Here is a 22,304-nt window from a genome sequence, read left to right as displayed (position 1 = left end):
AGCTGAAATCATGCCCGTAGTTTACCACTCATCGGGGCACCCATAATGGAAATTAGGTGTTTGATACCTCGGTTGCAATGCCTAGTAGCGCCCCACAGTTGCCAGCCAGGGCTTGGACAACTGGCAACTCGAGCTGAAACCAAGCATTGATCATCATCGTCTGCCATTACTCACATAACGGTTTTCATCATGAGTTCAAGCACTTCGCAAAAGTATGTCATCATGTCCGCTAGCTTGATCACTGCTGACTGAGTGACCTCCATCACAGACCGAGCCATATCCTCTTCGTCGGCGCAGGCGCGGTCGGGTGTTTCTACGCTTCCCGTCTTCATCATGTCAGAATCCTGATTGCTCTGGACCACTGCATGCTCGACTATACTGACTATTTCCACAGCCGTCTCATAATGTTTATACTTCACTCACAGCGAGGTCAAATTACTCTGTCATAGAATCCTCGGGGGTGACTCTTCAGACGCATACCTTTGGCGACTACACATTTAAGCCTCATGCCGTCTTTCGGTCCGTACAAGCCGCGGTGCCGAATACGCAAGGCACATCCAAGGCACCTCAGGACGGGTGGGACTACATCATTGTAACAACAAAGGCATTGCCAGATCATTCCGATGACTCTGAGCTCATTGCACCAATTGTGTCGCCGAACTCATGCATAGTGCTCATTCAGAATGGTGTCGGCGTCGAAGAACCCTACCGCAAACGCTTCCCGCGGAATCCCATCATCACCGCTGTGACCATTGTCAGTGCCGAGCAGATTAAGCAGGGGACCATTAGGCAGAACAGATGGACTAGGATCAGCCTGGGCCCATATGGAAACGGCCTTCAAGGAGAAACTAGCACGAGCCCCGAGTCGAGGCAGCTGGTTGAGCTGGGTCACGCTCGCATGACCCAGCTTTCCAAGTGGTGGACGGAACTGGGCGGCATCAAGGACGTTGAGACGCACACAGAAATCGAGCTTCAGACGATTCGCTGGCATAAACTGTGTATCAATGCCGCCTTCAATCCTACCGCCGTGGTATCAGGAGGCCGGGGTAATGCAGACCAACTCAAGGATCCCGAGTTGAGACAGCATATTCTCGGCGTCATGAACGAAATCAGGGATGCTGCTCCCAAAGTCCTCGGGAAGCCATTTTCGGACGACCTGGCCACGCCCGAGAAGATTATTCGAAGCACTGAGCGGAATACGGGTGCAAAGCCAAGCATGCTCCTCGACTGGGAGGCTGGTCGGCCCATGGAGCTCGAGGTCATTTTGGGCAATCCGGTACGTATCGCGAGGAAGGCAGGCGTGGAAATGCCTAGGCTCCAGAGTCTCTACGCCCTCCTGAAGAGCATGCAGCAGGTCAGAGACGGTGCAAAGAAAGCAAAGCTGTAGTTTCTGGTACCGTTCTCTCACTTCGAGCGAGATATGAATACAAGTTGCTACTTATCAAAAAATGAGTTGCCTTTGCTGGACACGGGATGCAAGCCTCCATACTAGGGGCATCTGACACGCAGTTGGACTATGCGTGATTATTTTCCACATGCCAAGCACATAATGGAAGAATCTTGATTTATGCTTATATTTCCCTCATCACTTTGATCAGGCTATCAAAATGGCATATGATTCTACTTCACAGAGGGGGCATTGCAGGCTAGTCTGGGCCCACGGCAGCCTCCTGCAAGTCAGCGCACGCTTATTCACCGAGCTATCTCGGAGCACGAGTTACTAGCGACCGTAGCAGATCACACTATTCAAAAGTCCTACTCTTGTTTGCCCAGCGAGCGCGAACAAGGGCGCGACCCGGAAACCCCGGTTAACTCGGAATGAAGCTTTTTTGGAGACTCGGGTAACCTCCAGCAGTGCTCTGCTATTGGCCTCCCTATGGAGTTGGGGAAATCGAACTCTAAATGGCCACCGCCCGTTATACCCGGTGCACCGGTCCCGGGTGTGCTTACTGACTTCCTAAATCATATACTTTGGAGGAGGTAGCTCAAGCAACCCCCATTGGAGAGGAAATCATTTCTACGTCACCTCGTCATGGACCTAGAGACCATGAGCTCCAAAAAACCCCTCATCGACGGACAGAAGCTTATGATGGATGTGCCGGAACCGAATTGAGTATGGAATTTAAAGTCAATTGAGAACCCAAGGAGCAGGAAATATTCTTTGGACTGGCCTGATCTCCTCATGTGATTTTAAGTGACAACGCATAATCTGCTATCGTAGGCGACTCTGTGAAACCGATTTCAGTATCGCGTGAGACAGGTGCTTCTTTTTGGTCGTCGTGTGAGCTTGGGGCAACATGTCGTTCATCCGCAAGCGCAACGGCCACGGCGCACCCACTGACGACGTCGAGGCCAATGCTGCCAGCGCGAGCAACAGCGGTGGCAGTAATGACCAGGGACACGAGCATGTCCAGCAAGGCGAAGCCCCGGCGGGTGGACTGGCTCCCCCAGGAGAGGAACATATCAAGTTCCCGGGTCACCTGCCGACTCCGCGGCCGAGCCAGAGCCGAGCCAGCGGGGACCTGCCCGAGTATGAGGCCCTGGACCGGTACATTACCAACTTTGACGCCGAGCGCCGGGCCTCAATGGTCAGCACCGCCGGCAAGAGCAGGAAGAAGAAGAAGTGGTGGCAGTTCTGGAAGTCGGACCCAGCCGAGGCCACTGGCCCGCACCCCGTCCAGGATGAGGGCAAGGCTCCCGACAGCTGGCTCAACGCCCATATCAAAGAGGGTATCCCCAGCAGCGTCGTCGAAGAGCGCCGTAAACGTTTTGGCTGGAATGAGCTCACTGCCGAAAAAGAAGACATGCTTCAAAAGATTTTCGGATATTTCCAAGGACCAATTCTATATGGTATGCACGCTCCTATTCCTGAATCATGAGATGATACAGTCACAGCCGGATCATGGTTGCTAAACTCAATCTGTCTAGTCATGGAAATTGCTGCTCTATTAGCCGTCGGTCTCAATGACTGGATCGATTTCGGAGTCATCTGCGGTATCTTGGCTCTAAATGCCTTTGTGGGTTTCTACCAAGAAAAGCAAGCCGCCGACGTCGTCGCGAGCTTGAAAGGCGATATTGCCATGAAAGCGACTGTCGTGAGAGATGGCCACGAGCAACAGATATTGGCAAGAGAACTCGTGCCTGGCGATATTGTATGATATACCTTCAGCCCGACTCATCTCAACTGGGCAGAATTGCAGAGTAGTGCTAACTCATGCATCAGGTGGTTTTGCAAGAAGGTCAAACTATTCCAGGAGACGCGCAACTTATCTGCAGCTATAACCGGCCACAAGACTATGATGAGTTCATTGCTCTCAGGAATGAGGACAAGTTTGAGAATGATCCTACTGCCGAGGTTGACGAAAAAGAGGAAAAGACCAAGGCAGCGGCTGGCACTGAGGAGAAAGGTGGTGAAGGCGAGGGCGAACAAACAAAGGCTGCCGACGACGACGTCGATGATGAATCGGTTCACTACGGCCAGCCTCTAATTGCCTGCGACCAGTCCGCCATCACGGGTGAGTCTCTCGCCGTGGACAAGTATATGGGCGACGTCGTGTACTACACCACGGGCTGTAAGCGCGACAAGGCATACGCCATCATCACGACCTCTGCAAGGTATTCCTTCGTCGGCAAAACTGCAAATCTTGTTCAGGGCACCAAGGATCGTGGACACTTCAAGGCCGTCATGGACAGCATCGGAACAACACTGCTCGTCCTGGTCATGTTTTGGATTCTCGTGGCTTGGATTGGCGGGTTCTTCCACCACATTCCCATTGCTTACCCTGGGGTACAAACCTTGCTTCACTACGCCTTGATCTTGCTCATTATTGGAGTGCCGGTCGGTCTGCCTGTTGTCACGACTACTACATTGGCTGTTGGCGCTGCCTACTTGGCTAAGCAAAAGGCCATTGTCCAAAAATTGACTGCTATTGAATCACTTGCGGTAACTACTGTTCCTCACTAGTATGCCTTTTTTTTTTTTTTCTCAACGCTGACTTTCTAAATAGGGTGTAAACGTCTTATGTTCAGACAAGACTGGCACTTTGACTGCAAACAAGTTGAGTCTGCGTGATCCATACCGTATGTACAAGAGTCCATTGACTTACACCCATTGTTCCTTTCGATATTCGGCGTTGGTTTTTTCCTCCCCTTTTTTTTCTTTTTTTAATTCTTCGAATGGGGTAAATATAAATTGCTAACACGGATTCTCACCCTACAGTCGTCGAAGGTCAAGATGTCAACTGGATGATGGCAGTGGCTGCGCTTGCCAGTTCTCACAACATTGCATCACTGGATCCTATTGATAAAGTCACAATCTTGACCCTCAAGAAGTTCCCAAAGGCTCGCGAGATATTGCGCCAAGGCTGGAAGACGGACAAATTTACGCCATTCGATCCCGTGTCAAAGCGCATCACTTCAGAATGTCGGCTCGGAAACGATCGCTACATATGCGCAAAGGGTGCTCCCAAGGCCGTTCTCAACCTCACCACCGTAAGCGACGAGGTCCGCCAAGAGTACAATGCCCGTACCCGAGACTTTGCACGCCGCGGCTTCCGGTCTCTGGGCGTGGCCTACAAGAAGAACAATGAGGACTGGGTGCTCCTGGGCCTCCTGTCCATGTTTGACCCGCCCCGCGAGGATACGGCGCAGACCATTGTCGAGGCCCAGGCGCTGGGCGTCCCGGTCAAGATGCTCACGGGCGATGCCATTGCCATTGCCAAGGAGACGTGCAAGATGCTGGGTCTGGGAACAAAGGTCTACAACTCCACCAAGCTGATGCACAGCGGCCTTACCGGCACAGTGCAGCATGATCTGGTGGAGCGGGCTGATGGGTTCGCCGAGGTGTTTCCCGAGCACAAGTATGCAGTCGTGGAGATGCTCCAGCAGCGTGGTTCGCTGACGGCCATGACTGGTGATGGTGAGTTTACTTGATCCTTCCGAGTGAGGGACAAAGCGTCTGTATTGCTAACTAGTCCTTGCTTCAAAGGTGTCAACGATGCTCCGTCGCTCAAGAAAGCAGATTGCGGTATCGCAGTCGAAGGTGCTTCCGAAGCCGCCCAGGCTGCCGCTGATATTGTCTTCTTGGCTCCTGGTCTCAGTACTATTATCTTGTCCATCAAGACTTCTCGCCAAATCTTCCAGCGCATGGTAAGTACAATGCCCTCTTGGTCATATTTATTTACACGTACTGAGTCGCCTTGCAGAAAGCGTATGTCCAGTATCGAATCGCCCTTTGTCTACACTTGGAAATTTACTTGACTACATCAATGGTGATTATCAACGAGACCATTCGTCCCGACCTGATCGTCTTCATCGCCCTGTTCGCCGACCTGGCTACCGTGGCTGTTGCTTACGATAATGCGCACGTTGAAGAGCGCCCAGTGGAATGGCAGCTCAAGAAGATTTGGGTTGTTAGTATCATACTGGGACTCTTACTCGCAGCTGGAACCTGGATTGCTCGTGGCACCATGTTCTTGCGCAGTGGTGGCATTATCCAACGGTTCGGCTCGATCCAGGAGGTGCTTTTCCTACAAGTGGCACTGACTGAAAACTGGCTCATTTTCGTAACACGCGGCGGCAAGACATGGCCATCCTGGCAGCTCGTCTTTGCCATTTTTGGCGTCGATGTCATCGCCACCATCTTTTGTCTGTTTGGTTGGCTCTCGGGCAGCGGTGGTGGCGTCATGGAAACGACGCCGCCCACGGCCTTTAACAATTCGTCCAACGGCTGGACCGACATTGTCACCGTGGTTGTTATTTGGCTCTACTCTTTGGGTGTCATTGTCTTTATCGCAATCATCTATTATGTTTTGCAGCGCGTCGACTGGATCAATGACCTCGGCCGCAAAGACCGCCACAAGCAGGATACCCACCTCGAGAACATCCTGGTCCACCTCAATAAGCTGGCCATTGAGCACGAGATTGACTCCAAGCTGGGCGTTGATCGGTACACTTTGGTGGAGAAGGCGGCGGCTGAGGAGGAAGAGTAACCGATGATTGCTTCCACAAGTTTGGGGCTTTGGCCACAACTCTCTCGAGTCAAGATGGTGTGCTGTCCTACGTGGATCACTGTTCCATCTCGATTACCATCAAAAAGCTCTCTGTGGCCTGTCCCCTGACTGTGGTAAAGGCATTTCTTCCAACAGGGCTGTTCTCATCTGATGATATGCGCGCGGCTCACAATAATTTTGATATCTTTTTTTTTCTCCCTTGAGACGACTTAATGTTCTGTATTTACCGTTGTTGGACGATAGTATAAGTAATGACATGATATGATTGACTCTTGCTCCATGCAATGTGGAAAACTGTTCATCATTTTGGCTACGGGCGACGAACGAAAACTTAAACGACGAAACATAGCATAAATTTCCAGAGACGCACCGTGTGACATGCACACGGCTAAGGATTTGAGTCGGGTTCTAATCATTTTCAGTGCATCTAGTTGCAGTAGAACACTTATATGAATGAGTCGTTATTTTGAGAATTTCCAAATACGGTGGCAGTATCAAATAGGCTCATACTGGGGATATATATGCTCACAATACACTAGTAGTTACATACACGCGTCGTCTACCTCTGGGATACCAGCCAAATGGAATGGAATATCAGCAGGGCCATCGTTTGAGAGATAATTCTCTACGAAGTCTTCCGTTCTTTTTCTCATTTGGAAATCTGATTTGATGAGGATTAAATTGGCAGCAAGTTTAATTGAATACTCTCACATCTGGAGTAAATTTCAACATTTATAGCTTCTTTGCCACATATTTGTAGACTCTTCTGCGAAATGTTCTTTGTGAACTGTAATGATTCATGTTTCTTTCTCATCCATAAAGCTAACAGTCATCCGGAATGATCCTTGACAGCCTCGAATGGAAGATTTTCTCTCCCTGCTTCTATGGCAAGTTCATATTACGGGAATGTCTCAAACATGTATTGAAAATTTACTGGATGATTTTCGTTTCTTCACGAATAGCATAGATCAAATGCCTGGGACACAATCGTTTGCAGAAAACTTTGGAGAACTCAGAACCGGCTGTGTATTAAGTGTAGGAAAAGGTTATCAACTCGTTTCCATTGACCGCGTCAATTTCCATGGGACTCGAACATTCTTCTTCAAATGAGACATCGTCGAGCTCCATTAAATCTGTAATGATGCTGCCGTCCTCGTGGCAGAGTGAAACCAGCGAGTGTCTACGTGGGGATTGAGTGAGCAGCAGCCGAGGGAAAGCGCCGCTATCAACTTCCATTCCAGAGCCAAAACCAAAGTTTGAGCAATTGGGTCTCTTGACGTCCATTGGCAGGTGTTCACAGAGATTTGAGTGGGCACTTGATAGAAGTAGACAGTATAATTGGTAAGTACCAGACTCACCAGGCAGCAAGGATTGCGTATGGGTTAGACGTAATGTTGATTATGATAGTGAAAAAACCGTGCTTCAGTCTGCCAATATTCCTATATTGTGCTTATAGGACTGATGCGAACAATGCCAGGCATCTTGTCGACATGACTGACCGTCAAAGACGAAAGATCGACGGCAAAGAGACAATGCCCCGGGCCATGTTCTGGACCCGAATTTGGACCGGAGCCGCAGGTGAACAACGGCCGGTATGATGTCAAAGCATCAGGTGACATAAGGACCCTGAAATCCGACGTCATTGCCCTTACGATCGTTGCCGTTTTCGTTGTTTGTTATCATGTCGTCGACAGGAACACGGGCTCCAGTGACGTAGAAAAAATGATAGAATTGTAAAGGGTCCTGCAGTCAGCAAGGGCAACAGGTCCCTGGTGACATTGTGCTCGCATTGCTTTTATCTGGGGGTCAGAATATTGGGGGTCCAACCTCCACTAGGGGACCGGACGTATATGTATTGTTCATGCAAGCTGCTTGTTTCATGGCGTGGCATGATTGGCCCATCTAGAATGAGTAGGGCGATATCCTGCATCGTGCATCTCACCGTCTGCACCAAGATCTGGCGCAAACAAGCGGAAAAGACGAAGAGGGAGGTGGCTTTTGCATCATAGTGCCTTCGATATCTGCACCACAGCATGTCGACGTAGACGTTGGTGGAATGGCCGATACTGGCGGCACATGTGCTTGGCAAGATTCCACATTGTTGATCAATTGTAGTATGCTGGAGCGAAGAACAAGACACTCAGATGCATTAAAAAGCGTTTGATAGTAATGTCTGTGTAGAGGCAGCTATTATTACTGGGGCTGTATTATTAGTAGACTATAAGGCTGAAATGACTATTTTTGTATTATGCACTTGTGAATTCAATCGGAATTTTTGCAAGCTGATGCGAGATCATATACTATATTCAGCCAATAATGGTCGTCGGCGGGAGTATACAGCCTGACGACTAAGGCTAAATGGGAGGTCGATACTTTTACCATCGGCTGCTGAACTGACTCCCCAGTATCATCAAGTGGGATTTGTCAAAATGCATCTATATTGTTCTATATGCGATGCCTACGTCATTTATCTACAAGTCAGGTTGAGAATCGAGACTCATTCCAAGGCGGGCGCTTAGAAATACCTAATTCTTCCCATTGAAATCAGCCAAAACTCAGAAAAAGCATATTACAAGTCATCGCTGTGGGCCGAGAGTGTTGCCAGGGTGTGAGCGGCTCACAAGCCTCCAGCTCACTCAAGGTTGGTGGTTTTTTTTTTTGGGGCACGGGCCATAACATAGCCCGTGATATCTCCGGTCCATGGCTTGATAGGCAGGATAGACAAAATAGTGTAATCCACACAGGCCATGTGAGGCACCAGATCCAAGACAAGTCTCCTCAGGAATTGGCAAAACTACGTCATACGCAAGCATGTATGTTGAATGCAGCGTGTATTCATAGGCTGGAGAATCACGCCACGCAAACGTGGATAGCAGGTGAAGAAAAAGAAAAATTTTTTTTGAATCAAACAAACATGGGGAGGAGGGGAGAAGAAAAAAAAAAAGGGTGCATGATCAGAAATTGCAGAAAAGCCCTACATACATATTTCTTATTGCCACAACAGTATATCGTACCATGGCCTAAATTTCGACATTTGGCAATCTTCCCGGGCAGAAGGACGACGCCATGTTTGCTTCTAGCTTCATGTGCAATAACTTTGTACCGTTGCGGTGCCGATCCTCTCCGGGTTGACAAAGATCGGCGACGGATGGGACAGCCGGGCGTGACCCCTGTGGTACAATGTATTCCCTAGCGAGTCTGTACGTGGAACAGTACACAACAGACAATTACCTAAATAAACGATTGAACGTTGCTATTCGAGGCCTAAATCCAGTCCAGATTTTTAGTTTTGAGCACTTGTTGATCTTAGTTGATTAAAAAGGAGCTTCCGCTCCTGTCTGGTTGTCTGGGTCGGGTTTTCACCGTTGTCGCTTGAAGGACTGGTACTTGTCAACCACTGGCTTTAGTGGAGGCCAGGCTCGGAACGAGCCTCATAGGAACTTGGCAGTTGGCTGCTTGGAAGGGTCCTGATGTTTTGTCTCTAGTATTCAAGATAGCAATCCTGTAATGCAAATCATGCCTCATAAAGGGATTAGACGTAGGGCATCCTAGACAGCCGTCTAGCCATGTACAGGAGTTCTTCGCCATTATCGAATGTTGCAATTCATGAGTTTTGATTTTCATGTGCAGGCCGCAGCCGCAGTATAAGAAATTCGAACATGTGCCATTAAGCCCATCTGCAGATAACACTCTATTTTCGACTCATGTTTTGTGACCAATGACCACCGCCGTATCACGTTTTCTGACCCGAGATTGCTAGCGGTTGATTCTCTACCAAATTGACGCAACCGTGACGGTGAAAAGCAGATAGATACTAGGAGGATACGTAGATGCCAGAATCGCTCTTCAGTGAAATGTGTCGGGTTGCGCGGCCCAAAAGTGCAGTGTCAGCAGTGCCAGCAGTACGCTTGGTATGGGCACATAACAGCCAGTCGAAGCAAATTCTCTTTGGTGTCTCTCCATGCATTGTGGGGCTTTTTGTTTGAAAATCCGCAGGAAATCCTTGGGCCTTTCTCGCAAGCTCCAGACTACTGTATCTCCCTTGCCCCTCTTTCGCAACGTCGATCTTTGCCCTGAACAGGCATGACTTCCATACCGCAAAAAAAAGCAGGATATGGGAGAATGCATCGGATTTCGCATAGGACCATAGAGATTTTCCCATTATTTTGGCCATGCAGAAATCTCGATGCAAACATCCACACACACCACCGAGGGGCACATGGGACAGGGGACTGAGGAGATAAACCAATCCAGATCCCTCGCCTCACCTCGCCTACCACCTACTCATGTACCCAAGTACTACATAGTAGTCTCGGTAGCAATGTAGTGTCAAGCGTTGGCTTCTGTCGCGCAAATTGCTGGGATGTTTCCTACCACTTGCTACTAGCAAGTGCCAGCGTCTTTTTGTTCTTTTTTTTTTTTTTTTTTTCCCTCCCCCGATTTTCTCTGCTATTCCCGGCCACCTCATTAAAATGCCCTTTCACCGTGAGTTGATGGGAATGGGTTCATCGTACCATAGACTATTTCCCTCTTTCCTCCTTACTAGAAAACATACAACAAGCACGTCGCAGGGCAGGTGTTGTGACAACCACCACCTCAGTAGGTACCTGCACTGCTTGTCTTGCCAACCAGCTCACACGCTAGGAAATCGTATGACCAGAATGCTGTCCCCCTCAACCAAATCACGTCCACCTAAGAGTATGAGTGAGATTGGTAGGCTCGGTGCCGAAGACAGCCGTTTTCGGCCGTGTACCTGAAGAAAGAAATGACACGTGCTTTCTTGATTTCTTTTTCCTTCTTCACCTTTGTTGTCTTCAGGTTTTCTTTTCTTTTTTCCCTGAAGGTGAAAATATGTACGAATCGAGTTGGGTGTGCAGCTGCCGAATGAAAGAGAAAAAGAAGAATAAGAAAAATGAGGACGCCAAGTGGCGCACCGAGAAAACAGACCGACTTACTGCACGGAATATGCAAGTTGCTCGGATATGTTAACGGCGCGGCTAGGCGGCGGATGCAACCAATGTACCTGGCCAACAAACCTAAGAGGTAGCTCCTAGATTGGGTCTCTACAGAGTACTGTCACGAAACAGAGAGAGAGACAAAAGATCATCGTCCCAACATATCAATCTCAAGGACGAGCGGTCACGCTCGTGGCTTCAAACTTTGCCGTGCTAATCATATACGTCTTTACTAGCTCAACAAATGGATACTCCCAAGCCTTTGGGTCCTGCTCGTGGCTCATGGCAGGTACCTTCTTCAGGTTTTCAGATGGATCCAGAACAAGAAGTATACAGGCATACTATCACACGAATCAGACCTGTCCTTTAAAGATATCATATTTCACAATCCACAGTTCTCTCACAATGACCGCCTTTTTTATTTTCGATAATTGGCAAGAACCATGGATTGTCTTGTTTTCTATGGGGACTGAACATTTATCCAGAAAAACACCAAGCCGCATGCTATCGCTGCAAAGAGCTCTGAGCGGTCACTGATGCTGTATCCGTATGTTCAACATGCTTCCGCGTACATCCGCTATCCTCCCCGGAAGACCTCTACATGCATCATCAGAAGTACAACAATGACATAATATGCCACGACGAGAAGCAAAACACGCACAAGCACCATATGCGAGTCTTCGGAAATTACTCTGTACAGACACACGTCCATGCTCGGCGCAAGGCAGTCATGGCAGAAACGGTACATGTAATATAGGTACGCAGGCGGGAGTCAATCAAGTACTCACATACCCAACCAAGGTGAGTTCTGTGTAGTTAATCTGCTCGAGTCAGTTATATGGAGGTAGCATGAAACGGGTACAGCACCGGTGGGCTTCCAATGAAAGGATTGTTCAAGACTATAGCCGCAAAACCCGTCTACCACACGCCTGGTAAGCAGATCCAGCTTCATCTGGGGCACACAATCAATACATGCAAGCCACGCTTTTGTACAATGGCCATATGGGCAACAGACAGGCCGGAAAGGCACGTTAAATTGAATATACGGGCCAGCAAGCGCTTTGGGGATTTTGTCGGGCTGCATGTGGTTTGTAGTATACAAGGTAGACTCTTGTGCTTGCGCAGATCAAGACTCGCAATTTCTGTACATGGGCGGGCATTTCTTTGGGTACAAAACTACAGACGTTGAACTCGGTATTCTGGACAGCACAACCACGTATGACCATATGACGAGTTGCTTACATGGAAGCCAGGAATGTATTACAGAGAAGATAGAAACACATCTCATACTATAGTCGTATTTAGTTTCGTGCGGCAGTGCATACCACCTACCTTGATGTGTAGTTGCAGTGCAGTACCAGAATGCAAAGATGACAAGCCTGATCCCTTCTACGGGGCTCTCCCAACAGCCAGAAGGAAAAGTACAGCACTACTCGAAAGCCCATCTGCATGAGACAAGAAGTGGAGTGGGCATGTACATACTTCGTACAATTTACAGTCGTAAACTTGCCAGTCAGTCCAAGGCGGCGCAATACGTACAGATGGTAATCACAGTGCAGAGCAGGTCAGCACGACCTTTCTTTTCTTTTTCTTCTCATTTTTCCTTTTTTTTTTTCTCCTCGAGTAATTTTTCCTTTGCAGAAGGGTCCTGGGACGACGTGACGGGGATTCGTGTTCGGGCAGTGGCCACGTCTGGGCCGCTACCACGATGGAGGGGTTCCAGGGGACTTGCTTGGGGGCTTTTTGGGGGAGTTGAGTCGGGACTTCAAGGCGCGCAGGGCCAGAAAGCTTGGAGACAGGCCGCTACATAATAATAATTCAGAGCCACGCAAGAAAAGGGAAGCATGGACTTTATGACTCCACTGAAAAAGATGCCCATGGATATGCAAAGAACGGGCAAACCAACAAGCAAACGAGAGCTACGATCCCCGTGTCATGGGCCGCCCTTGCCCTTATTACCCGCCTCCCACTCGAGGCCCAGCCTAAGCCCAGCTCTTACTAGGGTGGCAGTTGGCCGGTGCCACTTTTGAGTCTTGGGGGATCGCCACAAGCAGCTAACCTAGCTTGCTACATAGTCATGGCAGCTTGGGTCGGTACAGGACTAGATTCAGCAGCTACCACCACCTAGAACCAATTCGACCCTGCCTCGCCTGTCACCCATAAGAAAAAAAAAAACAAGAACCACAAAAAAAAATAAAACACCCCGGTAGTCTCCAAGTTTGCTAGCACAACCTACCTCCTCATCGGAGAGTATTCCGTTCCCAGATTCTGCGCTTTGCTTGGTTGTACCCGTGAGCAGCGGCTGTTGACCCCCTAATCTTAGCATGTAGTAGCGTCTATTCACCTACAAATCGCACATTTGTCTGTTCATCTTTTGCCTGTCTGCCTGCCCACCCATGGCCCAGCCCATTTGTATCTCTTCCCCGCCAGTTTTCTTGCCCGTTCGTTGCGATTCGATCCTGTTGCAAGGGGGTGGTCCCACGACCCCATATTGATGCACCTGAGCACGACCATCACTGCCGCAAGCATCTATTGTACGTACATACGCATCTGCCAGGATTGGGTTGGAGTGGACTGTACATCGAATTTTCGATCAACCTTGGAAATAGCATGCAGGGAAGAAAAGAAAAAAACAGTACTCGCACCGAACACTCCATGAAGCGGCTGAACCACGATTCTGAACTGGCGTTTTATTACTCACCCTTCAATACCCAGCAGCAACCAGGCAGGCCAGGTACTAGAATACACTACCAGTACCTACTACCAACCTACACATCTCCAGCAGCCAAGCACGGAGAGCGTGCACTGGCTTGAGACCAGAGAACCACCAAATGCTCGATGACATCGACTATCCTCTCTCTGCCTTGCCCTGCCCTGCACATACCCTCGTTTTCTTTTACCCCCACCTATCCTATCATCCTGTCCTTGTAAGGTGGTTCTGTACGGATACTTCCAGGTGACAGACTGACAGACTGACCGATTCACTGACTGACCCCGGCTCTTTGGTGCGAGCCTTGGGAAAACCACTCCCCTCCAACTTCGGGCGACCCAGTCAGTCCAGTCTGAGTCTCGATTCGATCCTCCCGGCTGCTTCTGGCCTTTTGGTGGACAACGTTCCCGCCTACCCAATCGAGTGCCGAAAGTGCATTCTGCCCCCCCAGCGGGCCTCCTCCCTCCATCCAGTACATACAACAAATCTGCGACCTGCTGCTACCTGCAACTTTAATTCAACCCATACCCATAAGTGCTCAACCTCGCACCCCATAAGCGATCCACTGCGCCCTCAAATTCCCCAACCCGGGGGTCTGTGTCGCAGAGTTGAGCAGAGCAGAGCAGATCAGAGCATACTCGGCTGGCGAACTTGTCCATCTTGAACCCCATCTGGCTTGGTTAAGCTCTCGCTCTATACACTGCTGCCGACCTGATCAGAGACTTCTAGGTCTCGCCTCTCTGCCCACCTCGACATGGACGAGCATCAGCTACATACCGATGCTTCGGGCCCTCAGCAAGCATCTGGCGAGCAGCAGGATGACCAACATCAAGAAATAACGCGGCAGCCTTCCTCACCATTATCCCCAAGAAGCGGCGCCGGAAGTGGCAACAGTGACAACAGTGGTAGTGGAAGCGGCCGGACATATACAGGTCCCGTTGCCCCGGCGTCCACAGAGTTCGATGACGAGGATGACGTTACACCGCCTGCATTTAAGAAACCTATATCACTTCCGCCCGCTGCGATCGATCCTAATATCGGCATGGACATTGACGGTACAGCGCCGGCCGCCCTGCAACCAGCCGACGACACCGCATCATCATGGAGTGCGTCCTCAGACCGCCAACTCGGTCATGGAAGCGCTAGCAGCATGGCCGATCCAGCTGACCGTGTTTTCCCCATACGCTCCATGGTCAATGTCGACCAGTCGCAGTCGACCCCCTGGTCTCGCAGCTCGGGCGAGCATGAATACTTTCCTCGCTTCGAGTCTATGAGCAGCAACGTTCGGCAACGTTCTAGCAACGCACGTGCTGAGTTGGAGAGTATAAAGCGGTCCGAGACTTTCCCTGCGCAAGATCGCAACGGCTCAGTCCCCTCGACGGCGAAACGGAAGGGCACGCTGTCAGGGTCTATTGGAAGCCCTATCAGTGACGCACAACCTCTGCCAATATTCACTGATAGTTCCTCCGATGGCGGTTCCGATAATGCCAACGAGGCTGCTCCTTCAAGCGTGGAAGGTGCCAGCCAGGATTCGGGTGATCGCGATGTCAACGAGCAGCTCTATGCCCCTCGTTTCAGACACGTTCAAACTGAGGAAGGTCATTATGTCATCACGGGCAGGGATGGTACACTGCAGAGGTGTGAGGACGAACCTATTCACACGCCCGGAGCAGTGCAGGCCTTTGGTTTATTGATTGCCATCAAGGAAGACAGCGATGGCCACTTCGCTGTCCACGTTGCCAGCGAAAACTCAGCGCAAGTCATCGGCTATTCTCCACAGCAGCTTTTCAAACTCGGTAGTTTCCTGGACATATTTTCCGAAGAACAGGCCGACAATATTCTAGACCATATTGACTTCATCCGAGATGAAGACGCCGATGTTGCTACCAACGGCCCCGAGGTCTTTAGCGTGTCTCTACGCCCTCCCAAGGAGAAGAGCGTCAAGTTATGGTGCGCGATGCACATCAACTCCGCACAGCCTGATTTAATCATCTGCGAGTTTGAGTTGGAGGATGACCATGAACACCCATTGCGCCCAATGGACGAAATGACGCCGCCAGCTCCCGAGGATACCCTGTATCAGACGCCCACTTTGGAAGAGTTCAATGAGAGCACAGAGATTAGTAGCAAGCCTCTCAGGGTCCTTCGTAGCGCCAGAAAGAAGCGCGGAGAAGCTGGTGCCATGCAAGTCTTCGACATCATGTCCCAAGTCCAAGAGCAACTCGCATCAGCGCCAACCTTGGACAAGTTCTTGAAAATTCTAGTGGGTATAGTGAAGGAGTTGACTGGCTTTCACAGAGTTATGATTTACCAATTCGACTCTTCTTACAACGGAAAGGTCGTCACTGAGCTGGTTGACCCTACACAGACGCGAGACCTCTACAAAGGACTCCATTTTCCAGCTTCCGACATTCCCCGACAAGCCCGCGAGCTCTACAAGATCAACAAAGTGCGGCTACTGTACGATAGAGATCTAGAATCCGCACGGCTGGTGTGTCGGTCGCAGGCAGACATGGAGAATCCATTGAACCTCACCCACTCGTATCTCCGCGCCATGTCACCAATACATCTAAAGTACCTTGGCAACATGGCCGTGCGGGCTTCCATGTCCATCTCGATCAATGCCTTCAACGAGCTCTGGGGTTTGATTGCTTGTCACTCATATGGACCCAGAGGTATGCGGGTTGCTTTCCCAATCCGAAAAATGTGCAGATTAATTGGTGACACTGCTTCGAGGAATATTGAACGGCTCTCGTACGCCTCTCGCTTGCAGGCAAGAAAGCTGATCAATACTGTTCCCACCGACAAGAACCCTTCTGGATACATCATTGCCTCGTCAGACGACCTCCTCAAACTATTCGATGCTGATTTCGGCATGCTCTCCATACGTGGCGAGACCAAGATACTGGGAAAGCTAGAGCGTTCACAAGAGGCTCTTGCCATGCTCGAATATCTACGGGTCAAAAAGTTCACGTCGGTCGTGACCACGCAGGATATCTGTGCAGATTTCCACGATCTTCGCTACCCCCCTGGCTTTTCCGTCATTGCCGGCATGTTGTATGTGCCTCTCAGCGTTCGCGGCCATGACTTCATCGTCTTTTTCCGAAAAGGCCAGATCAAGGAGGTCAAATGGGCAGGCAACCCGTACGAAAAGGTAATTAAGGATGGCACATCCGAGTACTTGGAGCCACGCACGAGTTTCCAAGTATGGCACGAAACAGTCATTGGCAAATGCAGGGAGTGGTCTGAAGAACAAGTGGAGACGGCAGCTGTGCTTTGCTTGGTTTACGGTAAATATCTTCTTGGCGTAACACACGGTAAAATCGTTCTTCTACTGCAGCTACTAATGACTTCAAAGGTAAATTCATCGAGGTCTGGAGGCAAAAGGAGGCGGCGCTGCAGAACAGCCGTCTCACGAAACTGCTCCTCGCAAATTCGGCACACGAAGTACGCACACCGCTCAACGCAATCATCAATTATCTGGAGATTGCTCTCGAAGGCAGCCTCGACCAAGAGACACGCGACAACCTTGCAAAGTCGCATTCTGCTTCCAAATCTTTGATTTACGTCATCAACGATTTGTTGGACTTGACCATGACGGAGGAGGGTCAAGATCTCATCAAAGACGAAATCATTGATTTCCGGGCTTGCTTGAAGGAAGCTACCGACCCATTCAAGATAGATGCCAAGAGAAAGGGCATCGAATACGAAGTTATCGAACATCCCGGTTTGCCTCTACACGTCCATGGTGACAACCGGCGAGTACGACAAGCTATTGCCAACTTGACGGCAAACGCTGTCGAACATACGAAAGAGGGTTCGGTCAGGATTGAATGTTTTGTGACAGAAGTAGTTGGTTCCAGGGTGAAAATTGAGATCGTGGTTCAGGATACTGGGAAAGGCATGAATAACGCGAAGCTGGACGCCCTGTTCCAAGAGCTTGAGCAGGTCAGTACGGACGACTCTCTCGATGATGTTGACCCAACTGCAAGCGATCGCGCCCTGGGCCTCGGCCTGGCCGTTGTTGCAAGAATTGTTCGCAATATGGATGGCCAGCTGCGGCTCAAATCGGAAGAAGGCGTTGGTACACGGTTTGTGATCCAGTTGCCATTTGAGCTCCCAAGCCCGGCCGAGCCACCTCAACCAGCGACCACCAGCGACAGTACCCCCAAGCCGTCAACCAATCAATCAAGTATGGCATCTGTCACAAAGACTCTGCCGCCAGCCGAGGACGGCGAACTCACCCTCACGAGCCATCCCACACATTCTTTATCCAACGCGTCCCTTAGGGAACGTCGGAGCTTTGATGATGCCGGAAGCATTCAGAGCATCCCGAGCCTCAAAAGTGCGACCAGCAAGGGTAGTGGGAACAGCAACATGAGCGACGCGGATCGACTCATCGACGCTCTTTCAACTCCGCTACCATATGGAGAGGGATCGGAAGGCGAGAATCCAGGCATTCAACGGGGAGGCCACGGTCATAGCCACCGCAACTCCGTGAATAGCGGCAGACCACTCCCGTTTACAAAGGATGAGAAGCATCCAGAGCGTCCTTCTCCACATCGATCGACCACTTCACCCGTTGGGGAAACTGCCAAGTATGCATCAGGCATGGCTTTTGTCAAGGATTCGAAAACTCCAGTCCGGCCCGTCAAGGTGCCTGATGACTTTAAAGACGCACCACCGACAGGCCAAACAGGACAGGCTTCCGGAGTTTTGTTCGAGATACCCAACCGAGAAAACCCAGCATCCTCTGTACCAATTGCTTCCCAAGCTTCGTCAAATCCATCAAACCCATCTGTGCCTGACGATTTTAGAAAGCTTAGGGTTCTCATCGCTGAGGATGACCCAGTCAATATGAAGATTCTCAGAAAGCGCTTGGAGAAAACTGGTCATACCGTAGTTCACGCCATGAACGGCGAAGATTGCGCAGCTGTGTTCACTGAACGACCCCAGGAATTTGATGTCGTTCTCATGGACATGCAGGTACGTCACGCAACTTTTCCTTCATAAGCTGTTTGCAGGACTTCTCCCTTTTCGGCCTGTCCTTCAAGACTATTGCTAAGCAGATTGTCAGATGCCAATCGTGGATGGTCTCGGAAGTACCAAGTTGATCAGAGCATTCGAAAAGTCCGATGCGTGCACAGAACTGTCTCCTTTAGCACAGCATCAAGGAAGAGTGCCCATTTTCGCTGTATCCGCTTCTCTCGTTGAGAAGGACAAGAGAGTCTACGTCGAAGCTGGGTTTGATGGCTGGATCCTAAAACCCATCGATTTTAAAAGACTCCATATTCTGCTTGACGGCATCACAAAAGATGATACGCGAGATGGTTGCCTTTATGTTCCTGGACAATGGGAACGCGGTGGTTGGTTTGGAAGTCGATCTTCGTCCGACGAACCAAGCGCAACAACGTAGGGAGAGTCCAATAATGGTTCGTGACACTTGTCTCCAGGATGATGCCTTGGGGTGGCCCAAAGGGCACAAAGTTGAGCCACCGCCAAGTCAGTTGAGGAGTTATTGATTGTCGACGAATTCCAATTTGAACGAATTTCTTTTATGCTTCGTGGTGTGCGAGGCACGCATCACATTGTATGGGAGGGTATACTAAAATACACGGAAACTGGCGTTCTGGAAGGGGCACGCGCGCACACGACGTTTGTGCCTGGCAAGTTTGGGGTAGAGATTCATTTTCTCTTTTTATTCATTTTCCAAATGCTCGGCCCATGCCAAAAGTACACGCATCGCATGGAGTTTTGGATCGGTTGCACGAGTTTAGCCAATGGCTGAATACCTAGGCACACTTATCAGGGACGGCAACGCCATGCGCAGCGCATGTTAATATTTCTGACGAGGAGGCAATAGACTCTCGTGATCAGAGATGTATATAAATCGAAAGCAGAAAGAAGAAAGCAGTTAAACAACGAATGAGTACAGATATCCACTACTGCCTCACGTTCCTGCTCTTTACACGTGTATCCTGTCAAGGAGCAGAGAATCTTGGTCTATGGCAGTGCATGGAAGAATATATTTGTTTTTTTACTAGTACCAAGTATGTATCGTGATAAGCCAGGTGTGCTTGCCGATACGGTCATGAAAGCTTTATAGAGACGACACGTTGATGATAAGACAAGGCAGCATCCCACGGAAGTCTTGGTGCGTTCTATTAGGATTGCGTTCATCATGTTTACATGTTCTTTTGCCCTTGGGAGCCAAAAATCTGATCAAGGGCACATTTACTCTACTCGAGGGCAAGGAAAGTACATGGCAGTGGATAGTCCACATTCGAGTTGATATACACCAAGGGGGCCGTCCAACCAACTACGTTGAAAATGTGCCATTTGGCTGACTGACATGCCCACAAGGTCTAATCATACCTACAAAGGTGTCTATTTACTAGAGCACCGCGAGCAAGCAAGCTTGCATGCATCCTATAACACGAAATGCAAAGGCGAGTACATAAGACGACGCTATGCGACAAAATACTGGGTTTTTGATTCCCGAAACCCCCTAAATTTTTTCCCCTGAAAGCCTACGCCATTGAAACCATTCGCATACATCCAGGAGACCAAGTACCTAGCTAACCTTCTCCCATGTACATGGGATCTCCGTTGCCCATACCTTGTACAGCAGTTCCGTAGTCGTTCTTGATAGCCGCCTGCTGGGCCCTCTGCTGATTCTGAGCTTGTTGTATCCCACCTGCGTTCATGTTTGCCATAGGCCGACCCATATTGACCCTCTGATTCGGATTCATAGACCCTGCGCCATTCATGGCGAATTGTGCGTTGTTACGCTGGGCATTTTCCCGCGTACGTGGGATCTGTAGCTTCTGTAATGACTGTTGGGCAACGGGTTTAGCGGCAGCAACAGCTGTTGCGTTAACAGGCGCGAAGCTTTCATCATCTTCCATCTCGGCATCTGCATCTTCATCGCTACCTTCGTCGTTGGCGGTTGTAGTCGAAGCAGGGGCAGTCGTTCCTGGTCGCGCATCACTCGATGAACCATTATTAGTGGACGTAGACGGTTGGCGTACGGGCTGCTGCGACTGCTGGGCCGACGCGGATCGAGCCTGCGTTGCAGCATTCGGAGCTGGAGCCAATGTGGTCGTGTTAGGGCCGGAGGAAGCCGAAGATCCTGATGTGGCAGCAGCCTGAGGAGTGGCTGTTGTCTGATCCAGAGCGCGTTGAGAGCTCATGCCTGTTGACCTTGACGAAATAATCACGTTTTTCCATCGCTCGATGGCTCGTTGGACAACCTCTATAGTATCAACGTGACGATCGTTGAAGTTGAAACCAATACCTCCACTGTGACCCGCCTCGAGCCCCTGATGCAGGACATGGGCAACAAAAGCTTGGTCGAAAGGTATTGTGGCTGGCGGCATAATTCTGAACTCCCTTGGCTGTTGCAGACGGTTGAGCTGATCGATTTGGGACTGCAGGTTGATGCTTTCCTGTTTGAGCGAGTGTTGACTTTGCTTCAACTTCTCGTTGTCTTTTTGTCTCCGACCAACACTTCTGGCCAGTTCCAAAATCCACAACTCCTGTTGGCGGGATGCGGGGAGCGATTCCCATACAGCATACGTGGACTGCAGGTGCTCGTTCACCTGCTTCTCGAGGTTGCCAGCGACCTGTTCTGCTTTCTGAACACTTTCCCGCAAGTCGACAGTTGGCGAGTGATTCTTCAATGGAGGATAGCTCAGGTCTTCGTGTGCGGCTGTTGTAGCAGCAGCACAGGTATGTCTCCATTTCTTGAACTCCTCTTGAAAGTAAGCAACCAATGCATCATGCTGTTTCTTGGCAGGAGGTTGTATGGACCATGAAGAAGACGTGGGGAATGGTGTTGACGAGAACAATGTAGGAGGAGGTTGCAGACACTGAAGTGTGAGTGCAGGAAAGTCGAGAGACAGTGGGTCAAAGTCGAACGGAAGAGAGTTTATATCGATTTGTTGCCTTTGGAAATAGAGTCAGTTCTAGTCTAGTAAACCAGGTCGGGCACTCTACTCACTTGGCTGCTCTCCAGGAGCCTAGTATCTCTCTGAGTGCGAGCTCAGCAGCCCTTGCCGTGTCCATGGCGTCCGTCAACTTCTGTCTCGCGTCGAGTTGTTGTTTCTGGAGCATTCTGCTGGCATTCCGCTGCTGCTGTGCCCCAGACTGTCTAGTCGACTCTGTGCTCTCGTCCCAGCCGGCGGATGAGTCCCCATTTTTACTCGGAATATCATTGATAACACCAGTAGCCTCCCAGCTAGGCTGTTGCCAGGGATAGACGGGTGATTGGTCTACCATGAACTGTCCATCCTTGGGCACAGAGGATTGGTTCCGTGCGTCAGGGCTTCTTCTGGCAGTGGTCGAGCCTGTCGGGGTGCCAGGAGTAGATGCATCGCGGCGAGCAGCCAGAGACCCTCTGGGCTGTCTTCTAGTGATTCCAGAGCGCATCTTGCGAATAGCATCAACATCGTGAACGCCATCCGCGGGCTTTGGGTTCTTCTCCTTGATATATAGATCCAAGTGTCTTCCTAGAGAGGAAGAAGTGAAAGCCTGGCCGCAGTATGGGCAGTTGCGGTCCTTGGGAGCGTGCGCCTTGGCTGCACCAGGAGACTCGGCACTGGCCGCATTGCCACCGGCGTCAGACAT

The 22,304-nt window shown here is 50.2% G+C and overlaps 4 protein-coding genes across 4 annotated transcripts; 3 read left to right on the top strand and 1 right to left on the bottom strand.

Moving 5' to 3' along the window:
• Positions 1-189: 189 nt before the first annotated feature.
• PFICI_10413 (uncharacterized protein) lies at positions 190-1,387 on the top strand (the record flags this gene model as incomplete). The annotated part of the gene is made up of 3 exons (XM_007838994.1): positions 190-212; positions 269-335; positions 395-1,387. The coding sequence occupies 3 exons, from the start codon at positions 190-192 to the stop codon at positions 1,385-1,387; spliced, it is 1,083 nt and encodes a 360-aa protein (XP_007837185.1).
• A 910-nt stretch (positions 1,388-2,297) lies between these two features.
• On the top strand, positions 2,298-5,990 carry PFICI_10412 (uncharacterized protein; the record flags this gene model as incomplete). Its single annotated transcript, XM_007838993.1, has 7 exons — positions 2,298-2,850; positions 2,929-3,152; positions 3,224-3,943; positions 4,008-4,080; positions 4,220-4,918; positions 4,988-5,148; positions 5,205-5,990. 7 exons carry the CDS (start codon positions 2,298-2,300, stop codon positions 5,988-5,990), a joined length of 3,216 nt encoding a protein of 1,071 aa, XP_007837184.1.
• An 8,440-nt stretch (positions 5,991-14,430) lies between these two features.
• PFICI_10411 (uncharacterized protein) lies at positions 14,431-19,092 on the top strand (the record flags this gene model as incomplete). The annotated part of the gene is made up of 3 exons (XM_007838992.1): positions 14,431-16,966; positions 17,035-18,662; positions 18,754-19,092. The coding sequence occupies 3 exons, from the start codon at positions 14,431-14,433 to the stop codon at positions 19,090-19,092; spliced, it is 4,503 nt and encodes a 1,500-aa protein (XP_007837183.1).
• Positions 19,093-20,254: 1,162 nt separating this feature from the next.
• Positions 20,255-22,304, bottom strand: PFICI_10410 (uncharacterized protein; the record flags this gene model as incomplete). Its single annotated transcript, XM_007838991.1, has 2 exons — positions 20,255-21,623; positions 21,679-22,304. 2 exons carry the CDS (start codon positions 22,302-22,304, stop codon positions 20,255-20,257), a joined length of 1,995 nt encoding a protein of 664 aa, XP_007837182.1.

This window comes from Pestalotiopsis fici (assembly GCF_000516985.1).
Source record: "Pestalotiopsis fici W106-1 unplaced genomic scaffold PFICI_Scf_7, whole genome shotgun sequence".
Taxonomy (NCBI): Eukaryota; Fungi; Ascomycota; class Sordariomycetes; order Amphisphaeriales; family Sporocadaceae; genus Pestalotiopsis; species Pestalotiopsis fici.
Note: the sequence above shows the minus strand (reverse complement) of the source record. Positions and strands in the feature narration are given on the sequence as shown.